At 39.0% G+C, this 25,260-nt stretch overlaps 1 protein-coding gene across 1 annotated transcript in view; it reads left to right on the forward strand.

Annotated features, from left to right (window-relative positions):
- Window positions 1–25,260, forward strand: part of dock1 (dedicator of cytokinesis 1) — a 432,222-nt gene that overhangs the window by 157,056 nt on the left and 249,906 nt on the right. Inside the window, exons 25-27 of the mRNA XM_052026984.1 lie at window positions 481–587; window positions 4,259–4,386; window positions 10,473–10,568. Of these exons, the coding sequence (XP_051882944.1) occupies window positions 481–587; window positions 4,259–4,386; window positions 10,473–10,568 (331 nt within the window). The remainder of the gene's footprint in view (window positions 1–480; window positions 588–4,258; window positions 4,387–10,472; window positions 10,569–25,260) is intronic.

Below are 25,260 nucleotides of genomic sequence, written 5' to 3' on the forward strand. Positions count from 1 at the left end.
TTTGTGGTGAATTGACTGACACTTATCATTTTTGTCATTATGTGTTCTATTAATGCTGGAAACTTTTCTGATCAATCTGTTATGTGTTTGGCAGTTTCTCTATCCTTCTTGATTTGGCACATGGTAGAATGTAAATGTATTTAGTAGATCCGTCTATTTGTTTAACTGTATAAAATGGATCTGAAAGAACAGGAAACATTATTTATGATTATAGGGCCTGTATTCAAACTAGATATTGCATTTGCAAATGATTGGTGGCTAATTTTTACACTGAGGAGATGTGCATAATATTACTTATTGGTTGAAGTTACAGATAAGTAACAGGTAGTGATGGGATTTATGATTCAGAAAATTGTTCTTTACTCGTGAAAGACCTTACTAAGAGAGAACTTTCAAAATAAAGTGATTTTTTTTTAATCTGTTCAGGGCCCTAATCAGATCATAATTTACTCATGGCTTATCTAATTACCTTTCTGACAGCAAATTGTTTACAGACTTCATTCACAATGTTCCACCGGGCAGACTTGTGCGTCAGAAGCTTTACTGTTTGATAGAAATAGTACACAGTGACCTCTTCACTCAGCATGGTGAGTAAGATTTTCTACTAATTGACATGGCATTTCTACAGCAATGGGGTTTATACCAGGCTTTCATGTATATTTCTACTATGAATGTTGTGGGGGCTTAAGCCAATTAAATTCCCTCCACAAGAACAGCAATATTCTTTTATTACGCATTTTGCTTCTGATTTCTGTAGGCGGAAACTTAAGGAAAATGCCATTGTGCAAATAAACCTCTTTAGAATCCCAGAAGTTTTATTTAAAAGATGCTCTCAAGAAATTCCAGAGCTGATAAGTAAATTAACCATGCATTATTTCTCTGGTTTTGTTTCATCCAGCAACTTAATGGCTTTCAAATTAACATAAAAAAATCGCTAAAATGTAAATTATCATGGCTTTGGGGTTTATATTAAATTTGGAATGAGGAGATGAAGCCATTGCTCGAGTGCATGAAAAATATTTAATTTTCTATTGTGCCTTATCTACATAACAACTTTCATATTAAAGTATGTCTGTTTACTGCTGCTGAAGCAATTGCTGTGGAAATTTAACTGTTTCGCTTTGCTTTTCAGACAGTGGAACTACTTTAAAGTTTATGTATGGGGAGCTTGTTTTTAATTTTGTGATTAAAATTACTGCCCTAATTGAACCTTACACAATTAAATAAAATTCTGCTTTAATACAGATGAATAACTAAATTTGTCGCAGTGCTATAGTTTAATTATGACCAAGTCTCAATTTTGCTGGTTGTACAACATTTGAAAGCTGCAGATGCTAGAAATCCTGAAAGAAAACCAGAAAATGCTGGAAACACTGAGCAGGTCAGGCATCATTTGTGGAAGGAGAAACAGTTAATATTTCAGGTCTGGACCCTTCATCAGAACTGGGAAAGAGAGAAAACAAGTTAGTGTTCAAGAGCAGATAAAGTGGGGGTATATGGGAGAATGAGTAGAGAAAAGGGCATAACTCTGATAAAGTGAGACCAATTGAGTTAATTTAACAGATTAAGATCAGATTATGCTTGTTTCTCTGTGTAATGTGTTACTAATAGGAAGGCAGTGGGACAGGTCTAGCAGGCCAGACTATACGTATATATAAAAAAAAGCCAAATTGACTTTGACCTCCTACTGTGACCTTCTGTGTGAGTTTTTCATGGTCTGCCTCATAACATGTAAAATTTAGAGAATCATAGATTTAGAAAACAAGGTGACCATTCTGAATATTGTGTCAATGTCAGCCAAAAATTCAACTATTTGCATTTCTCCTATATCCATGTTTTGGCAAGTAGTCTTGTAAATTCAGGTCTTCAAGTGCTTATCCAGGCATTTGTTAGGTTGTTTTCTCTGGTGCAGCAGAGGTTGAGGGAGACTCAATAAAGGTTTATAAGATTATGAGAGGCATCGATAGGGTAGACAGCTGGTATCTTTTTCCCAGGGTCAAAATGTTTAATACTAGAGGGCATGCGTTTAAGATGAGAGGGAGTAAGTTCAAAGGAGATGCGCAGGGCAAGTTTTTTTTACACAGAGAGCACTGGGTGCCTGGAATGAGCTACCAGGGGTTGTAGTGGAGGCAAATACAATAGAAGTGTTTAAAAGGCTGTTAGATAGGCATATGAATATGCAGAGAATGGATGGCTAGGGATACTGTGTAGCCAGAGGGGATTAGTTTAGTTAGGCATCTAATTATTAGTTTAGTTAGTTCAGCACAGCATTGTGGACCGAAAAGCCTGTTCCTGTGCTATACTGTTCTATGTTCTAACATTTTTCCTCACCATCAACCACATAATTAGTTTTGTTATCATCAGCAAGCAACTTAATCATGGCCCTTTAACTTAAGCCCAATCATTTATTTATTTTTATATATATATATACATAGACAGACCTAGGAGTACAAGTACATGGTTCTCTGAAAGTGGTGTCGCAGGTAGACAGGATAGTGAGGAAGGAAGGCTTTTGGTATGCTGGCCTTCATCAGTCAGGGCATCGAGTATAGAAGATGTCAGTGGGGCCACTTTTGGAATATTGTGTTCAGTTTTGGTTACCCTGCTATAAGAAAGGTGCCATTAAGCTGGAAAGAATGCAGAGGAGATTTGAGGATGTTGCTGGGACTTGAGGGACTGAGTTATGGAGAGAGCTTGAGCAGGTTGGGACATTTTTCATTAGAGCGTAGGAGAATGAGGGCTGATCTTAGAGGTCTATAAAATTGAGGGGCATAGGGTGAATGCGCAAAGTCTTTTTCCCAGAGTTGGGGAATCAAGAACTAGAGGGTATAGGTTTAAAGGTAAGAGGGGAGAGATTTAATAGGAACCTGAGGGACAACTTTTTCACCCAGAGTGTGGTCAGTCTATGGAACAAGCTGCCAGAGGAAGTGGTTGAGGCAGGTCCATTATCAACAATTAAAAGATACCTTGGACAGGTCCATGGATAGGAAAGATTTAGAGTGATGTGGGCAAATGGGATGAGCTTAAATGGGAATCTTGGTTGGCATGGACCAGTTGGGCCGAAGGCCTTTTTCCGTGCTGCATGACTGTGACTATAAGAAAAGAAAGACATCTATTACTTAACCCTGCAGAAGCCCGTGAATAGAACTCTCCTGTCGCTGAAGCTCTGAATATTAGCCTTTGCTTTCTCTCGCTGAGCCATTGGTAAATGAACCTGCCATTTCCTCTTGAATCCCTTGGTCTTTTAATTTTCTGATCAAGCTCAGTCAGAGTAGATGAAATCTGCTATTCTCAATGACCCTCCTTGTTACTACTTCACAAAATCCATTTTAAGTTGAAGACCTTCTCTTAACAAATCTTTGATGACTGTCTTTGATTAATTTATGTGCCTCTGGGTTGATATCTGATGTACCCCAGAACTTTTTGCAGTAATTTTTCCATCACCACTGTTAGGCTGAGTCACTATTCATTTCTTTTTTCAAACACTGATATCACATTAACCATTTTCTAGCTTTTTGGCAACCTGCCTATGAGTAAATCAGATTTTGAAATGGTAGTTAGAGCCTGTGCTATTCCCTTTGTCCTTTCTGGAGAATTGGATACATTTTAAGAGAGAGAGGACAATGAAAGGTCTAGGATCTTTAAAACTGGGTAAGTTGCCAGATCCAGCTGTGTGCCTGACAATTTATCCACTTTTAAAAGTACTAGGCCCTTCATTACATCTCTCTGTTAATCATTTGTAATAAATGTGCATCTTCCCTCTCATTGTCAATTTTGGCATCATTTTCTACTTCATTAAAGGAGATAGAGTATTTGGTTAGAATGATGCAGGCTTTCTGCTTCCACGTGCTTTCTGCTATATTGATGTGGAAGTACTAAGTCACAAGACAAAGCTAAAACAATGTTTTACAGATGTTTTGTGAAATATATATCAGTATTACACTGTTATTTTAATTCCTTTGTTTCAAATTTTGTATTATTAACTGTCTGATTAATTAAAAGCCAAACTTAATTCTGTCAATAACATCAAATAAATTTGAAGTTATGTTAAAGGGGACTTTTTTTTTGTTGTGACTATTCTTTGCTGAGCTTTGCCCGCTCTAACATTGTGTCGATTTGTAATTTGCAATGCAAGAATGCCTCACTGATGAAATACAATTAAAGTATTTAGGCTTTTAGGTTATAAACAGTGTTGACAAATGAAACTATTTATTAGTTAAATTTTTGTATTTTGAATGCTGCTATTCATTCTGCCTAGAATGCAGAGACATCCTTCTACCCATGATGACAGACCAGCTGAAATATCATTTAGAAAAGCAAGAGGAACTGGAAGCTTGCTGCCATTTGCTTAGCAATATCCTTGAAGTACTCTACAGGAAGGATGGGGTTAGTAGATTCATCAATTGTTTAACAAATATAACTTTCCATTTGAACTGTCTGTTATGGCTTTTTCTATCTGGTGGATTATTTATTTTTATTGTGCACTCAATCTGATTATGACTTTAACAAGAATGTGTCTCCAGTATTCGTATTACATTTGGTGTTCTCCATTATAATTGGCTGTTTTCTTTAAAACATAGAACAGTACAGCACAGTACGGGCCCTTTGGCCCAAGATGTCGTGCCGACCTATTTAAACCTTGTCCCCATTCAATCTATCCCCCTCTCTACTTCAACTCCCATAACCCTCTATTTTTCTTTCGTCTATGTGCCAATCCAATAGTCTCTTAAATGACCCTATCCTATTGGCCCCTATCACCACACCTAGAAGTGCATTCCAGGCACCCATCACTCTCTGTTTTTAAAAAAAAACCTACCTCTGATGTCTCCCCTGAACTTTCCTTCACGCACCTTAAATGGGTGACCTCTAGTATTGGCCATTTCCACCATGGGGTAAAGATGCTGGCTGTCCACTCTGGCTGTTCCTCACATAACCTTATATACCTCTATCAAGTCTCCTCTCATCCCCCATTGCCCCAAAGAGAAAAGCCCTAACTTGCTCAGCCTCTCCTCATAAGACATGCTCTCCAACCCAGGTAGCATCCTTGTAAATCTCCTCTGTACCTTCTCCAAAGCTTCCACATCCTTCGTATAATGTGATGACCAGAACTGAACACAATATTCCAAGTGTGGTCTAACCAGAGTCTTATAGAGCTGCAACATTACCTCTTGACTCTTGAACTCAATCCCTCGGCTAATGAATGCCAGCACACCATACACTTTCTTAACTGCGCTATCCACTTGAGCGGCAACTTTGAGGGATCTATATACTTGGACCCCAAGATCTCTGTTCCTCCACACTGCTAAGAATCCTGCCATTAACCGTGTACTCTGCTTTCAAGTTCGTTCTTCCAAAGTGTATCACTTCGCAGTTCTCTGGATTGAACTGCATCTGCCACTTCTCTGCCCAGCTCTGCATCCTGTCCAAATCCCGTTGCAACCTTCAACAACCTTCTTCACTATCTACTGCACCACCAACCTTTGTGTCATCTGCAAACTTACCAACCCATCCTTCCACTTCTTCATCCAAATTATTTATAAAAATCACAAAGGGAAGGGGTCCCAGAACAGATCCCTGTGGAACACTACTCGTCACCAACCTCCAAGTTGAATACTCCCCTTCTACAATCACCTTCTGCCTCATGCGGGCAAACCAATTTCGAATCCACACAGCCAATTTTCCATGGATCCCATACCTAATGACTTTCTAAATGAGCCTACCATGGGGAAACTTGTCAAATGCCTTGCTAAAATTCATATATACTGCATTACCTTCATCAATTTGTCTTGTCACTAGCTCAAAAAACTCTATTAGGCTCATGAGTCATGATCTACCCCTCATGGAGCCATGCTGACTATCCCTAATGAGACTATGCTTCTCCAAATGCTTGTAAATCCTGTCCCTAAGAATCCTCTTGAATAGTTTGCCCACCACTGACATAAGACTATAATTCCTGGGACTATCCCTTTTAACTTTCTTGAACAATGGAACAATGCTTGCCATCCTCCAATCCTCTGGTATTACTCCTGTGGCCAGGGAGGACTCAAAGATCATTGTTAACGCTCCAGCAATCTCTTCTCTCACTTCCCACAGTTACCTGGGGTAGATCCAGGGACTTATCTATCCTAATGCTTTTTAGTAGCTCCAACACTGGTTTCTTAACCTCAACATGCTCCAACACATTTGCCTGTTCTATGCTAGCCTCACATTCATCTAAGTCCCTTTCCCTTGTGAACACTAAAACAAAATATTCATTCAGGACCTCCTTGACCTCCTTCACCTCCAGATGCAGTTTTCCCCCTTTATCCCTGAGTGGTCCTACCCTCTCCCTAGTCATTCTTTTGTTCCTCACCTTAGGGTTTTCCTTGACTCTACTTGCCAAGGCCTTCTCATGTCCCCTTCTAGCTCTCCTAAGTCCCTTCTTAAGCTCCTTCCTGGCTACCTTATAACTCTCAAGAGCTCTGTCTGATTTTGCTTCCTAAACCTTAAATATGCTTCCTTCCTTTCTATTGACTAAACCTTCCACCTCTCTTGTTAACCATGGTTCCTTCACCCTACCATCCTTGTCTCAATGGGACAAACCTATCTAGAACCCCATGTAAATGCTTCCTAAACAACCTCCACATTCCTGTGGTGCATCTGTTCCCAGTTTACACTCTCAAGTTCTTGCCTAACTTTCTCCTTGTAATGCCTATCTATCATCTTATCTTCCCAAATAATCCGGAGTTCATGCAGCTGCAACTCCAGCTCCCTAATACTATCTGTAAGGAGCTGCAGCTGGACACACTTCCTGCAGGTGAAGTCATCAGGGACACTGGCGGTCTCCCTGATTCCCCACATCCTACAGGAGGAGCATACTTCAGCCCTGACTTCCATTCCCACTGTTCTATACAAAGAAAATTACAAATAACAGTGGAAGAAAGAGAACCTACCAGAAGCCTTCGCTCACCTGCTCCACCTCTTCACGCCAAAGCCTTAGCTCCCCACTCTAACACTGTCCACTCCAACAGTGGCTTCTCCGCTTGACCCTAACTTCTTTTAATTGGCTAATTAGCTAATCAACAGGCCTATCAACTCACCACAGCAACAAGAACAACAATGAGCCTACCTTTTCAAACTGCTTCCCGCTCTTGTTCTCATGATACTTATCACGGCAACGAGACTTCCCACTCCCGTACCCATACTACTCACCACAGCATTAGAACCACCACAACGGGCCTACCTTTTCACACTGCTTTCCACTCTTGTTCTCTTGGTTGTCATATTGTGCCAGTCTTTCTTCTCAGTTATATTTTTCCAAAAAAAAAGAGAATCTAATTCCATTTAACAAAACTCAATAATGTTTTGGCATAAACATACAGGCATCGTGGCAGCATTTGATTGAGCTTGCCATCAAAAAGCCTTGTAGAATGGAGGTAAATAGACTCTCATTATCTTTCTTCTTAAAACTCGTGTTCATTCTATTCAGTTGGACTTTGTATTTGAACATTCAACAGCCTATAAAAATAATTTTAGAAATTTATCATCTGAAGTAATTTAATTGTAGAGCTTTTCATTTATTTTTATAGGAATAAATACCCTACCTTTATGTTCTTCTATCTCTGTTGTACTGCAGATGTAAAATAGTATATTTTTGTTTAGGATCACTCATTGACCACTAAGATCATGAATGCCTATTTTTATTCAGTTTTACAATTAACACAATCAAACTGCAAAGCTTAGAAACTTCTCCAGTTTCTTTATGGTGGTGTAGTGATGGCCTTCAAATCAACACTTTAGTGTTGAATCTATCAATGCACAATTAATAAGTAACTCTGAAGTTTAAAGAAGATTAGGAGGCATATGTATAAAGAACTTAGTGGCACCATAGCTCAATGCAAAGTTTAATCTTGGTGTTGTGTACTTTGGAGGAGAAAAATAAAGTTCTGATAGCCATTAAAAGAAGGAAGGCAGTAGGCTTGACTGGGAAATTCCCAAGTTCCAAAAGAACATAGGACCAAAGGGAGGAAATATCTTGTAGAATTCTTCAAGATGCTGCTGGCAATTTACAAATGAATGCAAGGTTATAGACCATAGCAAACCAGAAAACAAGGCAGATGACCCAATGGCTATGAGCCAATACCATTCCTCAGTTCCTTTGTCAAGCTCCTGGATCGGTGGTTCCTGTTAAGGATTGGGCCATGACTCGTTCCATGATTCCAAAGGAACGTGGGCTTTACAAATGACTAGATGTGCTGTGAACAATGCTGACCTCTGTCAAACATAAAGAAGCCAAATTTCAGCACAAATTAAAAGCAGCTTTTGCATTCTTTGACATTTCTTCTACTTATGATGCTGTTTGGCAGAAAGGCTTGATGTTGAAACTATCCGGAGCCCTTAGCTGTCAAGTTCTATCCAGCTCGTCACCAGGATGCTGAGTGACCAATAATTCTGTTTCTATTTGCTGGATGAAACTAGCTTTTTATAGAAGATACAGGACTTTGTTCTGCAGTCTATATTTCGCCTTTTGAGGCAGTGGAATGGACAAAGTTGCAAAGCTAATTTGAAAATTAGTAATGGAATCTCAGTGCAGCTAGCCATGGTTTTAATTGTCTACTTCAACTTCAAAGCCTTTAAAATCCACGGTGTTGGATTCTGCTGTTAATCCTTGTTTACAATTTCAAAATCAAATTTTTGGAAATCATGTGGAGTCAGTAGCTCAGTTGTCACCAACACCTTTAGAAAACTAAAGTGTTGTCATTACTTGGGGGGTTGATGCAGGAGTTCCTTTGCAATCTTCCACTGTCACTACCTTCACCATTTAGTAATTACTCTTGACCTGATGGAGAGGGAGAACTGTTGATGATTCAGATGTGTTTAAGTCAGTCACAGCCCTTCAGCAATAAAATCAACCATACATCCTACACCTAGATCTGGATGATGTGGGGTTGAGTTGACCAGTGTTAATTAAAATTTGTGGCAGATAATTGCATCTTCTATCCAAAGGCTGGATTTAATGCATGTGATATAAGCAAGAAAAGAACATTATATGAATTCATCAGCAGTGCAAAAGCCTACAAAGCTTTTGGCTATTGCCTGGGGACTGAAAACCGAAGGGAAGGATAGGTCAAAATGACTGCTGGTTTAAATATCTATGGCTCTTGGGCAAGTGGGGATGATAGAAAGCACAAATATCTTGGATAACTAATTTGCAGATGACGTCTAGGGCTAATCCATTTTTGTGACAAACAGGATTTAACATTGTTTATATCAATTTATTAAAACACAACTGTTGGATTCCAGTTAATGTAAGACCCAGTATGTCAATCAATGTAATCTAATATTTTTGGAGTCAAGTTATATTTCTGAACACATGTATGCCATTTACCTTATTTCTTGTTTCTCTGGTTTTGGGGACATATTTATTGATGGTAGTTGATGTCTTCACAGGTTAAGTTACACTTAAGATCTCATTGCTTCCTCTTCTGTTATCTACCATTAGAATTTGAACGAAAACAAAAAAAATGGAGATGCTGGAAATCTGAAATAAAAATGGAAAGGGCTGGAAATACTCAACAGGTTAGGCAGCAATGGTGGAAAGAGAAATAGTTAATGTTTCAGGTTGGCTGTCTACAAATGCTGTTGGACTTGCTAAGTATCTCCTGCATTTTTGGTTCTTAACCCAGAATGTAGTCATTTTTTAATCACCAGTATAGATAAAAGTCCCCTGTTTATTGCAACTGCTTATGGTACATAGTTCTTAGGAGAGAAATGCCCTAAACAGTTACGAATCTAAGGATACATTTTCTCTAGAATGGTAGAATTAGAGTTTTGCCTTTGTGAAGCATCCAGTAATATTTTACTTTTAAAGCTGCAATAGAAATGCAATGTAAAGGATGAAATTGATTCAAAGAGTGAAGGCCACCATCCAATTAGCTATTATTACTGTTTTAAAAAAATCAATATACCATCATTTCCAATTAGTCTTTTGGAGTTTTCCACTTGAAGTGGAAAGAATAAAAAAAAATCAGGCACAACGTATCTCCTTACAGGTACAACAGGCTGTGTGCATTGATGGAGCTCTCAGAGCAGTTGTTGGTTCACTGAAGTAGTACGTAGTCTTTATGTCCCATTTGTGAACAAAGGTTTGATCTTATGATTTCTTGTTTCTGCATTTCCAAGTCATTACAGTAATGCTTTCAAAGTGATTTACATGATACACTTTCTTGACTGTTTAGTGTCTTCCAGATATAATTTGCTTCTTTGTTATTAACTTCAAAAGTGGTATTTGGTATAACATTTCTGATTAATGACAGCTCCTTGCATCTGATCCTGCAATCTTTACATGTGGCATTGATATTAATGCTATTTTCAATCTGAGTGCAATTATAATTGATTTCTTGGAGTGGAAATGGCTTTTGATAGTAAATACCAATATCTTGTTTCTATCATTGCCCCTATTAATGCACTCCATTGATTGATTTCCAACTTAGGGACCAACACAGCGACATGTCCAGTTAATAATGGAGAAGCTGCTGAGAACTGTAAACAGGACAGTCATCTCCATGGGACGTGATTCTGACCTAATAGTAAGTTCCTGTTGAAATCAGTGTTTGAATCTTTATTTGAGTTGGTGTAACTGGTTTAAGTTGCATTGGATAGATTGAGTATTGGTGCAATGCAAAATAGTTGAAACTTTGATCCAAGTGCATTGTGAAGGATCAACTGCCTGAGAGGAAGTGCAACATAGATGCATCATAATGATTCCAGGGTTAAGGATTGTCTTGTCCTATAAGTAGAGATGGAGTACAGTTAGCCTATACCCATTGGAATTTAGAGAAATGAAAAGTGATCTTGTATAACTTGCAGGATTCTAAGATGGATTGACAGCATGGAAAGTGATGAGCCTTTTCCTTGGCTAAATAGTCCAGAGTTGGGATGCATGATCTTTAGGTAAAGGTTCAATCATTTTGAGTTAAGACTCAGAAGTCTGTAAATATTTGGAAATGCCTTCCTGGAAGATTGCAGTTGCTCAGTCATTGAACATGTTCAAGACTGAGATCAATTGATTTTTTCAACATGAAATGAATTAGTGGATTGAGAAGGAAAATGGACAAAGCACTGGGTCATCTGTGATGGAATCAAAGTGTTGTATAGCCTACAATTCCTGTGCTTTATAATCTTAAATCAGATAAAGTGATAGTCATTGACTCTGTCTGTCTGTCCCTGTCACTCTGCCTCTCTCTCTCTCTCTCTCTGTCGGCCTCTCTCTCTCTCTGTCGGCCTCTCTCTCTCTCTGTCGGCCTCTCTCTCTCTCTGTCGGCCTCTCTCTCTCTCTGTCGGCCTCTCTCTCTCTGTCGGCCTCTCTCTCTCTCTCTGTCGGCCTCTCTCTCTCTCTGTCGGCCTCTCTCTCTCTGTCGGCCTCTCTCTCTCTCTCTCGGCCTCTCTCTCTCTGTCGGCCTCTCTCTCTGTCGGCCTCTTCTCTCTCTGTCGTCCTCTCTCTCTCTGTCGGCCTCTCTCTCTCCTGTCGGCCTCTCTCTGCTCCTCTCTGTCGGCCTCTCTCTCTCTGTCGGCCTCTCTCTCTCTGTCGGCCTCTCTCTCTCTGTCGGCCTCTCTCTCTCTGTCGGCCTCTCTCTCTCTGTCGGCCTCTCTCTCTCTGTCGGCCTCTCTCTCTCTGTCGGCCTCTCTCTCTCTGTCGGCCTCTCTCTCTCTGTCGGCCTCTCTCTCTCTGTCGGCCTCTCTCTCTGCCTCTCTCTCTGCCTCTCTGCCTCTCGCCTTTATTACAGATGAGAGAGATGTTTAAAAAAAATGAAAAGTTGAAGTAAAGCAGGCCCAGCATTTATTTCTCATCCCATATGTCCATGAGAAGGTGTGGTGACTGTGGCAATCCTTGTAAAGTCGTACAGGACAGAAGCAGGCCCTTCCAGCTACCTATTTACCAGCATTTAGTCTGTAACCTTCTATACCTTGGAGATTCAAGTCTTGCTGAGATGCTTCTCAAATGTGAGAATACTCAACCACCTACATATGCAGTATGTTCCAGATTCCAACTACCCTCTGGTGAAAATGGTCCTCCTCAGATCCCTCTAAACCTCTTGTCCTTCTCCTTAATCCCATGCCCTATAGTTTTAGACACCTCTGCTATGGGGAAAAGTTTCTTCCAATCTACCCTGTTTGTACACCTCACGATTGTATCTGTCCCCATCAGCTTGCCACCCAGCCACCTTCACTCCAAGGAAAACAAACCCAGCCTATCCAGTCTCTCTTCATAACAAATGCTCCACCATAGGCGGAGCATTCTTGGTGAATCTTCTCTTCAGTGCAATCACTTCCTTCATGTGGTGACCAGAAATGTACATAGTACTCCAGCTATGGTCTAGCCAATATTTTATAAGCTTCTGACTGTATGCTGTAAGGAAGGTAATTGATGAAACAAATGGAAATGCTTGGGCCTCAGTCGCTGCCCTGCAGAGCACTGGTTCTGGTTGCATTTCATTGTTTTGCTCATTTGGTTATGTTACCTTATATTTAGGAGGGAAGGAAACATTTTGAGGTATCCCAGCAAAGGTTAGCTCAGGCTTTTAAATGCATGCCAAATCATTTTGGCATTTTTTTGAAATACTTGATTGTTGGAATAGTCATTCTCAGAAATTTAATGTGAACTTATTGGATAAAAATATATCTGTATAATTGATGTGTGCTATGGTAATAGTCCTATAAAAGATTATATAGTTAAGAAATTTAAATGAAATAGAGCTAACTTCACTCTGAAGGTTGTCCATACTGTATATCTCACATTGTTTTATTCCATTGGTCCCATTCTAATGCTGTTGTAGGAAATTTAAAGTAAACTAGTCATTAGAAACTTACATGAGGGAAACAGAGAAACAAAGGACTGTAGATGCTAGGATCTGGATGAAAAATACAATGATGCTGGAGGAACTCCGCAGGCCAGGCAGCATCCGTGGAGAAAAGCATTTCGGGTATGGACCCTTTTTCAGGACTGAAGATAGGAAAAGGAGAAGCCCAGTACATAGGAGGGAAAAGCAGAGGAGTGATAGGTGGACAAAAGAGGGAAGGCAGGGTGGGCACAAGGTGGTGATAGGTAGATGCAGGTAAGAGATAGTGATAGGCAGGTGTGGGGGAGGAGGGGAGAGCAGATCCACCGGGGGATGGGTCAATGGTAAGGAGGAAAAAGGGGGGTAGAAACAAGAGAGAGGCTAGGAAAGGGAAGAAAAGAAGAGGCATGGTTGGGGGTGAGTGTGGTGGGGGTGTGGTCTTGTGGGGATTACTTGAAGCGGGAGAATTCATCGTTCATGCTGTTAGGCTGCAAGGTTCCAAGATGGAAAATGAGGTGCTGTTCCTCCAGTTTGTGCTTGGAATTCTCCTGGCAGTGGAGGAGGTCTAGGACTGACATATCTGTGATGGAGGGGAGGGGGAGTTGATGTGACTGGCAATGGGGAGATGCAGATCGTGGTTATGGAAGGAGCGCAGGTGTTCTGCAAAATGGTCATTGAGTCTGCGTTTGGTCTCACCAATGTAGAGGAGGCAACACTTGGAGCACTGAATGCAGTAGATGATATTAAGGGAGGTGCAAGTTTCACCTGGAGGGAAACAGAAGGCTTTACAGCAGAGAATAGGATGAGAAAAATATGTAAAAGGTTGATAATGTCAGACTTAATTGAGATGGGAATGAAACCATTTTGAAGGGTAGATGGATAGTTACATAATTTTCCATTGTGAATCCTAATCCCTCATCCATCTTGAGAACCAATTAGATATATCAAAGTTCCCTAAGTGATGTGTTTTTACCTCGGTTGCTTGCAAAAAATATATTTATTAGAACAGAAGCGGCAATTTCCATGTACTTTTGTATGTATGCCTGTGGTCTGAATGTTCTTGTCGCTGGAAGTCTTTTTTTAATTTTATTGTAATTGTGGACATGTTTTAGAAGCATTTTAGATATGTTTTTACCTTTTATTTTGAACAAATTAAAATTTGCCAGAATTATGGATCAAAAATGTATAATACTTTAGGTGTAGATATGATGTAGCTAACTCATTATTTTTTCAATGTATGTACTGTTTGTTAGTGTTAAATTTTACTACTACTGATAACTTTGACCTATTATTTCAGTCTTGTTAATTTGGAATATCTTCTTCTCAAATTTCAATTCTTACATTAAGTAAGAAATCCTTGGTTGGGTAGCATCCATGTAGAGAGTTACAGTTTTTTTTAATTTACTCTTTTTTTTCCAGCATCTGGGTAGTATTGGTAAGGCCAGAACTTATTGCTCTGCTCTAAATGCCATTGAGAACATGGTGATGAGCTACGACCTTGAAGCCTTCTAGTGAAAACACTCTGACAATGCTGTTGGGGAATAAGTTTCAGTATGTAGATGCAATGATGATCAATTATTGGAGATATATTTACAAGTCTGGAATGTGTACAACTTGTGGAAGGTACCCTGCAGATGGTGGCATTCCCCCAAGCTTGTGATCTTTTTCCTCCTTGTATGGAGGTTGTGATGTTGGAGTAGCCTGGATGGGGTGCATAATAATGGTGCATTTTGTAGTCTATTGTGCGTTGGTAGTGGAAGAAATGAACGTTTAGGATGATGGATATGTATCATTCATGCTGACTGCATTGTACTGGATGGTGTTAGGCTGTGTGTTGTTGGAGCTGTATAAATCCAGGCAAGTGAAGAGTCTTCCATTGTGCTCCTAACCTGTGAATTATAGATGATGGAAAGGCTTTGGAGTGTCAGGACATGAGTCACTATCTGCAGAAGACCTAGCCTTTGACCTGGTCTCGTAGCCACAGTTTTATATGGCTGGTTGAGTTAAATTTCTGGTAGGTGCTGACCGCCACAGTATAGATGATGTGGGATTCAGTGATGTGGAGGGTAGGTGGATAGATTTTCTCGTGGAAATGGTTATTGCCTGATACTTCTGTGGCACAAACATTTACTTTACATATCATCCCATCCTGAATGTTGTTTAGATCTTGATGTTGCAAGCCAAGAGTGCTTTATTGATGTGGAATACTGTGCACGTATATTACTGTATCAGTGTTTAGAATATAGAACACTACAGCACAGTACAGGCCCTTCGGCCCACAACATTGTGCCGACATTTTATCCTGCTCTAAGATCTAGCTAACCCTTCCCTCCCACATAGCCCCTTATTTTCCTATCATTCGTGCGTCTAAGAGTCTCTTAAATGTCCCTAATGCATCTGCCCCCACAACCTCCGCCGGCAGTGCGTTCAATGCACCCACCACTCTCTGTGTGTGTAAAAAAAAAACAACTTGCCTCTGACATCCCCCCTATACCTTCCTCCAATCACCTTAAAATTATACCCCCTCGTGTTAGCCATTTTCACCCTGGGGGAAAAAGTCTCTGACTGTCCACTCGATCAATGCCTCTTATCATCTTGTACACCTCTTTCAAGTCACCTTTCATTCTCCTTCTCTCTAAAAAGAAAAGCCATAGCTTGCTCAACCTATCCTCATAAGACATGCTCTCCAATCCAGGGAACATCCTGGTAAATCTCCTGCACCCTCTCTAAAGCTTCCACATCCTTTCTATAATGAGGCGATCAGAACTGAACACAATACTCCAAATGTGGTCTGACCAGAGTTCTATAGAGCTGCAACATCACCTCGCAGCTCTTGAACTCAATACCCGATGAATGAAGGCCAGCACTCCATACGCCTTCTTAACAACCCTATTGACCTGCACGGCAACCTTGAGGGATCTATGGACGTCGACCCCAAGATCCCTCTATTCCTCCATATTGCTAAGAGTCCTGCCATCATGACTAGTCACAAACAGAATTTTTCCCTACCTTGTTAATGAGCTACGTGTCTTTGTGAGGATGGGGTAAAGTAATAATGTGGTGAGTTACAATCATTCCATTTATTAAAATGATTGTTGTAAGGTCCTATTTTGATTGAGGCTTTAGTGGATGTGTACTAACTCACATTGGACTCTTCTTTCCCAGCTCCCAAACCACCCTTTCAGGCCTCCCATCAATAGTTTCTTTGCAACTTTGTCTCCTCAGGGTCATGGATGTGTTGTAGCCCCTGAGCTCTGGGTGCATAAAGATTTGAATTTGGCTTGACAGCACCAAACTGTCCTAACCAAAGTCGAAAGTTACATTCCCAGTATGTTATGCCTTCCTGTCTTTGTAGATCACTCCAATGTGCACTGTACAGTTTAAGGTTGCTATTTTTGTTCTCCTAACTGCCCCACTGTGGCTCAACATATATTTTTAATGCTTCTGAGAACACCTTTGGTTTCGCTCATGTAAATTGTTGCACGATGCAAGTGCATAATGGAAATATAGTTGAGCTTCTCAAACCATAAATTTAGAATTACTGAATGTTAACATTATAGTATTTTGAAAAGCCATTATACATAAAAAACACAATTTTACAAAGTTGTGATAATTTGTTATCAGATTGTTTAGAAAACCTGATGATTTGGCAAATGGCTCACTGGGTGTTATTTCCCGTGCTCCCTTTAAACTTACCAAGGCCTTGTCTTTGGCACTCTCTTTGAGCTCACCAAGGCCCTGTTTCCTGCACTCCCTTTTATCATACTGGGCCCCAGTTTCCTGCACTCCCTTTGCACCTAGTGGGGCCCCATTTCTTGCTCTTTAAACTCAACAATTGTTGTTTCCCTTTAAACACTTTGGGGCCCTGTTCCTGTGCCCCCTTTATACACACTGGATTCTGTTTCACACACTCCTTTTAAACACAAGGGACCCCTATTTGCTGCCCTCCTTTTAAACACAATTGGGCCCCATTTCCCATGCTCCTTTTAAAGACACAGGGCCCCCTTTTCCTGTCTTCCCTTTAAACAGACTGTGTCCCCGTTTCATGCGTTCCTTCTAAGCTCATCTGGTTCACTGGAAAATTTATAATATTACTTCATATCCAAGAAGAAAGCAAATTAAAAGTGTGCTAGTGCATTAATGGGAATAACATCCCATTGTCTGGAAATTTGCCAGTCTGGCACCATCGAAATCCTGAGAGTCAAAGTCAAGTTTATTGTCATATAAACAAGTACATGCATGAAAAAGTGCAATGAAAGACTTACTAGCAGCAGCATCACAGGCACAAAGCATCAGATAAGCAGAATTTACAAGAAAAACAAACATATTGTACACAATTTTTACAAGAAAGAACACAACTAGAACAGAAAGAAACAGCAAAGTGGGCATAGTGTTGCTATACTGGGGTAGTGGTTGGGGTTGTGCAGGTTGGTTCAAGAACTGAATAGTTGAAAGAAAGTAGCTGTTCTTGAACCTGTTGGTTTGTGACTTCAGGCTTCTGTACCTCCTGCCTGGTGGTAGCTGTGAGAAGATAGCATGGCCCGAATGGTGGGGTTCTTTGATGACAGATGTTGCCACCTTGAGACAGCGCCTCATGTAGATACTACCGATGGTGGGGGAGGGATGTGCCCATGATGTATTGGGCCACTACCCTCTGCAGCTTCTTGCGCTCCTGCCAGATTATCAAAGTTTTACTGTTGTTGAAAAAGACGCACCTGTGAGCATTGAAGAGTTTCCATATATACATAATGCATCATTCACATACTTGGATAATGGGAATATTTTCCACGGGTTACATTTTCTGATATGAAGAAGTACTACTAAATCAGTATAATTATGAAAATATACATTCTATACCTGTTTGGCAGCACAAACAGAAAGATGGTGTTGATGTTGATATGAGTCTAATTTTCCTACTTTCATCTTATCACTGGTCTGAGATGAGGTATATATTGCCTTTTCATCAAGTTTTAGGATTTTAGTGGGGATGCTATCTGCTCCTGAGGCCTTGTTATTTTGGATAAGTTTAACTCCTTGAAGAAGCAACATATTTTCACCAACTCCTGAGAACCTCAGGCCCATGACTGTTCAAAGTGGAGAAGGAGCATTTGGAATGGTATTGAGAACTTCAAGACCATGCATCACAAGTACATGGAAGCCCTGCATAAGAGCTGGAAGAAGCACGTCATCTGGCAAACTAACCCCTGTCTATGAAGAGTATGTGATTACCACATTGGTCTAATTAGCCATCTCAGACCAATAAAACTGGAGTGGAAGAAGTCATCCTCTATCCCAAGGGACTGCTTAAGAAAAAATATATTGCTTGTATTGAAATAGTAAATTTGAGAATAAGTTTGTGAACGTAAATCATGTTCTTTCCCATTTCACTGTTATACAGCAACAGGGAGCTCAGTAGACAATTCAGTACAATTTGAGCTGTATTTAGGGAGAGGTCCTGAGAGGGCTGTAGGAGGCAATGAACCAGAATGAGCCATTATATTTTTTTTTAAGAAATAAACACAGATAGGCTTCCCTTGTGGCTTTAGCCTAGCTTATTTAGAATAGGAAGAACAGCCCTATTCTTAAATTTTCAATGGAAAGAAAACAGTTTCAATAGCATACCCATTCATTACATTACTACAGTTCCATGTTTGAAGGAATGCTGATGTGTGGCACCTTAAACAATAAACAGAGGTGATCTTGGTAGGTGTAAACTGGATTGGAACATGGATCTAACGGTTAAGTCTTCAGGCCCATTTGCCTGAATTTTATGGTCAGAAGGGAATTGATAGCATCCACCTCTAACCTGAGAGAAGGCTTGCAATGTATCCATGCATGAGTCAACTAAACTTTAGAAAGGTTAAACCATCTCTGTGCATGGATATGATGTATATCATCATAGGCAGCAGTTGGGCATCACTTTGAGGGTCATTCTGGTGTCCTGAAGCTGTTACTCGAAATATCTTGAATATCTTCAAAAAATAATCTTTTAAACTTCCATTATATTTCAAATATTTGTCAGAAGGAATTAGAATTCACCTTTTGGTTAATTCCAGGTTTTCTAGGCAGTAATTGCTTGGTATGTTATTAAAATCTTTCTTAGACTCTCACAGCAAAATGTATCATTACATAATTAGTTCGTAAGTTCTCATCATTTCAGAGTGTTTCTCTTAACTGCATTCCAGGAGGCTACAAAACAATCTAGTTTATTTTATATAAATATATTTTTATAGATATTTTATATAAATAAAAGGCTGAATCATTGACAGCAATTTCAAGACTTTTGCATTAAACTACCAATAGGCAGATATTCTGAAGCTGCTGTCAGTTTTGTAGTGTGGTGAGGCTTAGGCTGCAAAATACAGATGAACTAATTATTGCTTACCCCAAGCTATTCATAGCTATTTAATTGAAGGGCTTCCAGTTGATTATTATTCATCTTTTGTATCTTGTATATTCTTAGAAGTATATGCTTTGGCAAGTTACTTTCATAAATGTTAAGCCCTGTTGAATTTTTGAAGTATTCTTTCTATCTCTACAAATATCAATGTCAGAATGGCTATTATTCTGATAAATGTGAATATAACAATATGATTGTATATAACAAAAATGAGAATTTAATTAAAATATTGAAATATTCTTGTGGCTGGTTTGCAGATACCCATGTGGGAGCATTGAAGACTTGGATTTCATGCCATATCTTGGGTTAATTGTCACAAATTTCTCCTGTGACTTGATCTTACAGATCGTACAATTAGGTCTCCACCCTTTTCTGCTCAACAATTTATTAAAGGATAGCAGAATCTAGGGACTGGAGCAGAAAATTCTTGCTCAGTATATCTGCTGCAAAAATATTGCACATCCTCTTGTTTGCATTCTCTCCCTTTATGGAAAACAGACTTAGTTTCAAATTAGCTAATGTGTGTTTTATATGTAAAATAATAAACAATTTAAAGTTTTCATTGAGATAATAACCTTGTTTCTATCCTTGCTACTATGTTTATAAATATATAAGCTCACTTTTCTTAGCTAACATCAAAGAAAGGGCTTTTAAGTCACAGGTTGTATTCTGTTGCTGCTTGCCAAGAGCTCATTCTGTTTACAAGCAAGGTAGAAAGACTTGTGTAGCAGTCTTAACTCTGAACTGGGGAACATGGCCCACAGAGCCATCAATCTACATTGAACTGTGATTTCAAGACTTTCTACCCTCTGCTTTAATCCTGTTTGTTGCTTTGTAAATTGAATGAAACAAACCAAAGATCTTCAGCATTTCTTTGATTTGTCTTGTGAAGTTTAGGTTAAACATAGTTTCCCCAGAACATTATGCAATGCAGTGAGAATTGAGACCCATACCTGGTTAATTTTCATTCGGCAATTGCCATCCATAATATAAATGCATGAATTATATATAACAGATGAACAATATCAATTAAAAATTAAACAAAGGAAAAGGAAATGGATTACTCTTCTGACCTCGGCTCTTTTACCATTCAGGGCCTCTGAGATGACATTATCCCTAAGCATTGCTGCTTTTGGAGTATTGTAGGAGAACTTGAACCACATTGTGCTAGGGGTGTGTGTTGTTGGACAATCTAGGGGCAATTGGGTTTCATTACTGTAGTACCAACCTGGTTGGTTATTATGCAAGTGAGGTACTTGTGTAGATTATGCCTCCTTCCATTAATTGTATACCTTCAGCCTGACTCCTGGAGGTTCCACAATTTCTCCGTCAGTTTATTTTCTGGCTTTCGGTTGGTCCAGACTCAGCCCTGTGCCAGTGTTGGCCCAATCCCTATTCTTCCATCCCTGCCAGCTCTTTTCCCTTAACTATATGTGCCAATCCCCTCCTTCCTCCATCATCATAAAAATACTGGTGATGACATGATCTATGATTTCTACCCTCCAATTCATTAACCATCCCTCTCAGGTTATCATCCTCAGAGAAGGATGATAACCCTTGTGCATTTCCCCTCTGTGACGTATGGAAGATTGCCATTTTTTCCCATGGAATGCTAATAATTCCTTGATCCAAGGTTTTGGTACCCAGCCCTCCATCACCACTTCCCAAGCTCCTGCCATGTGCTTGACCTCCTGACTCCAGGAGAGGAAAGTGGATTAGTACACTTTCAATTTTTTTTTCAAAATTTTCTTTCGGACTTCTGTTGCAACTGAAATTTGATGCAGTGAACGGCTAAAATGGTGATTGTCCCTCAGGACTTGATCTATTTTAGTGCTTCCTAAACAGCTTTCCTTGTACCTAATTTTAAAAATCAAAAATAATGTTATCATAAAATAAAATGTCCTAGAGTTGTAAAGGTCTTTATGAAACCACCTTTATTCTCCCACAAAGCACAAAAGCAAACCAACAAAATTCTAAATCTAAATTGATTTACTTTTTGTCCGTATATATGTGGCAATGGAATATTAGTTGAATTTCTATGAACTGAACAGCTATGATGCACATGCATTGACATCAGATTTCTTGTGAATTTGGTTTATTTATTTTACTTAATGCATGTAAAATTGGATCACTTAACATTGGGTGCTTAACTAAAAGTAAATGGGGCAAAATAATTTTTTCTCATCAAGCTGTATTGATGATTTTTTTGCTCTCCGGAATGACTCCACAGCTCCCAGAGAGGGAGTGAATGAGTTGAAAAGTCAGAAACTAATATTGCATCCTAAATAGAAAAATAATTTATTGCATAAGATACGCAAAGATAACCAGTGAATTGCTTTGATTGACATTGATTTGATTAACCAGAATTATTCAACATTTCTGTATGTAGAAGCATGCAATAAATTCTGCAAGTCACACAAAAATGCAGAATTATTCATAATCATCCTTTCATGGAGTATATTTAGCTTTGTGATTGATGTACCTAATCTATTAAAATGGTATGATATTATCGGAATAAATCTCACTGTAAATGAGAAGCTAATATTGGCAAAGTAATTCCTGCCAATCATATTTTCTAAGGCTACCTAAATTTGAAATTAAAGATGCACTGCCCTGATTGCTATGTGGAAGAGCAATAGAATGATGTACATTGTGATTAACAGAATGCAGATGGCTATATTCCATATATGATATTTTTGTGATACCTCTGTATAACTATATTTTTAAATATTAGTATTAGGATTTTTAAAATTACAAAATAATTGGCTTGAAATAAAGTTTTTCTTTATTTTAGAAAACTTGCATTTGAATGTATCCATTGTCTTAAATATTCTTTAAGCTAGTATAAATCTGCCTTTTGGGTCTGTTCTGCCATTTAGTTAGATCATGGATGACCAGCACCTCAGTTCTACTTGCTGCTTTTTCTTATATCTCTTGTGTCTTGGTTAACTAATATTTATTTCAGTTACGAATGGTCCAGTGATTCCTATATCCACTACCTTTGGAGTGGAGGGAAGAGATTTTGGTGGTGGAAGGAAGGCAGTTTTAAAAAAAAGTTTTGATGCCTTTTGTGGGGGAAAAAGATTTTCCTAAATTTGCTGCCAAATAGCTGTAATTTTACGATTATACCCACTTGTGCATTATAAATGAAATATCTTGCTGAAAACTTAAACACAGTAAGTTAAAGAAACTTGTATAGAACCTTGATGAAGCTCAAAATATGAACTCTGCTTGCCATTTTGGTTGTGAATAACAGTGAATGATAGGGTACAAATAGAAAAGATAAAACAATGCATTAATTTTAAAATTCCCATCTGTAGTTTCAGCATCATCATGTCTTTGCCCCTCTCATTATCTATAATTGCCTCTATCCCTACTACTTTCCAAGGTATCTGAATGTTTGATTTTGACGACTTGAACTTGTCTGATTTTAATTGCACCAGATGCCTAGGCAGTGAGCTCTAGAATTCCTAATCCTCTCTGCCTCCTTACCTTTAATACACTCCTTAAAACCTCCAACTGCCCTAATATCTCAATCTGTATCTTGGTGAATAATTCTGTTTGATATTTTGTGAAACAACTTGGGACGTTCCACTATGTTAAAAGTGCACTGTAAATATAATTTGTAATTGACGCCAGAGGTGCATTTTGTTCCAGCTTTTGACTCTTCTCTAGAAAGCAGTGGGAAAAAAAACAGAAAGACATCCATACAGAAATAGTTGAACAGTGGTTTGTTAGTTGAGGAAAATTAATTTTATTGTTTGTCTTATGGACTCTGAATCATGGCAGAACTTGATTAAAAATGAGAAAACAGCTTATGCTTCTCCCTGTCCATCAACATAGGTAGCACAGTTGCACAGCAGATAGACTGCCTTAATCCTGACCGGTGAAATCTGTGTGGAGTTTGCACATTTTCCTGTGAACACATGGGTTTCCACAGGTGTATAGGTTACCTCCCATATCCCAAAACCGTGCTGGTTGGTAGCTTTATTGCTTACTGTAAATTACTCATGGCCTAGATGGGTGGTGATAGGCAACTTATAGGGGAGTTAATAGGTTACACGGAAATAAGTGGGTGAATGAGGTTGATGGGATGCCTCTGAGAGGTAGCATAGTCTTCTTAGGTTGGATGGCTTCTATGAAACATGAATTTGTAACACAAATGATTCATTAGAGATTTTTGAGGAAGTCTGAACAGAGTGTATAGAACAGAACCAGTAGACATATAACATTTGGACTTCCAGCAGATGTTGAAAAAGGTACTTTACAAAAGATCACAAAATGAGAATCCATAGTATTGGAGGTAAATGTATGGAGAAAGAGCAGCAAAGTCGACATTGAGGAAGTCAGATCAGCCATGATCCTATGGAATGATGACCAACTGTTGGCTAAATGGCCAACTGTTCCCACCATTTATGGTGGACTTGTAGTCTTATGAACCAACCTAGGAATTCTGAATTTAAATAAGAGAAATAGATGCAAATAGGACAAACAAATTCTAAAACAAGAATAATTCTAATAATTGGTTAAGAATTGACTAGTTGCATTAAAATCTGTGCTGTTGATGGCTGCTTGAAATTGCTGTCATAAGCTGTTACATCATTAGAAATTGCTTTTTATTGTAATAAGGTCATTACTGATATACTGTGCCTTTGTTTATAGGAATAATACAAGGGACATAAAAATACTTGGTATCATTTCCCAGTTATTGTATATCAGTTTTCACTTCTCTATTCCCTCAATCCCACCCAAGCACATTTTTCTGACTAGTAGGCCATCTTCTGGTCGTGAATGTTTAACTGGGAACACTTTATTTTAACAGCTTTAATTGTTCTATCACAATAATATAATTTGGAGATTATATGAAAAATAATTTACTTGTTGAACGTTGAGACTTAAAATCTCTAATTAGAAAAAAAAATCAACAGTATAATTACCTGACTAAATACTTGAATTTTGGCAAAAAATGCGGAGTAATTGCATGTTTTACATAAGATATAATGGCCCTGAGAACATCCTAAAATCTTTCATCTTTAGACAGGCTCCCTGGTTGGGTTTTCCCAGATGTGAACACACCAATGGTGGAACCAAAAAATATGTTAAAACCTTCAAACATCAAACCTATTTCCTCAAGACAACATCTCTCTTTTCTGTTTGACTCTTGTTATGAAGACTACTGAGAGAATTCATCCATCTAATAATCATGCAAAAGGTCAAAGAAAATCAATTTATGATTCCATCAACAGACTGTTTAATTATCTTCATCTTGGCATGAAACTATTCTTTTGTTAATCAAGAAAGCAAAAGGGGCTTTTATATGTATAGGGCAGCATAGTGATATACTGGTTAGTGTTGCTGGTTCACTGGTCCAGAGAGCCAAAATTGATCCTGATCTCAGGCGTTGTTTGAGTGATGTTTGCACTTTTTCTCCATGATTGTGTGGGTTTCCTCCAGGTGCTCTGGTTTCCTCCCACATCACGAAAGACTTGATGCTACGTTTAATTGACTACTGTAAATTACCCCAGTATAGATTAATGACAAAAAGAATCAAAGGGAGTTGATGGGCATGTGTGTGAAGTTGCAGGAATGCAGGGAAATCAAGACTGGTGGAAGGAGACAAATGGCATTGCTCCTCAGAAGTCTGCATTTACCCAACGGGTTGAGAGGTCTCCTGTGTCATTATAAGTGTAAGAAAAGTCATTTGTGACACTGAAGCATTTATTTTCAACTTCATAGGTAACCATCTGCAACAAGACTGACTCGGGGGCTGAATTAGATATCTGTAAAAGAAAATGCGTGAAGATTGTGATGTGGCATTAACTTTTGCCTGTTGATTGCAATGCTGGCAGCATGACTTTTGTGTGGTGCCTGCTCATTTCAACGATTTCTTTGGTAATTATATTAACCAACCTGTTGACTGAACCTATTGATGAGGAAGTATACAGTGGCTGAAGCAGATGTTGGCAGTCTTGCAGGACCATGGTCTTGATGCATAACGTAATAGGAGAGAGAATAAGCTTCAATCATTTTAGATTGCACTAG

The sequence above is a fragment of the Pristis pectinata genome, chromosome 12, assembly GCF_009764475.1.
Source record: "Pristis pectinata isolate sPriPec2 chromosome 12, sPriPec2.1.pri, whole genome shotgun sequence".
NCBI lineage: Eukaryota > Metazoa > Chordata > Chondrichthyes > Rhinopristiformes > Pristidae > Pristis > Pristis pectinata.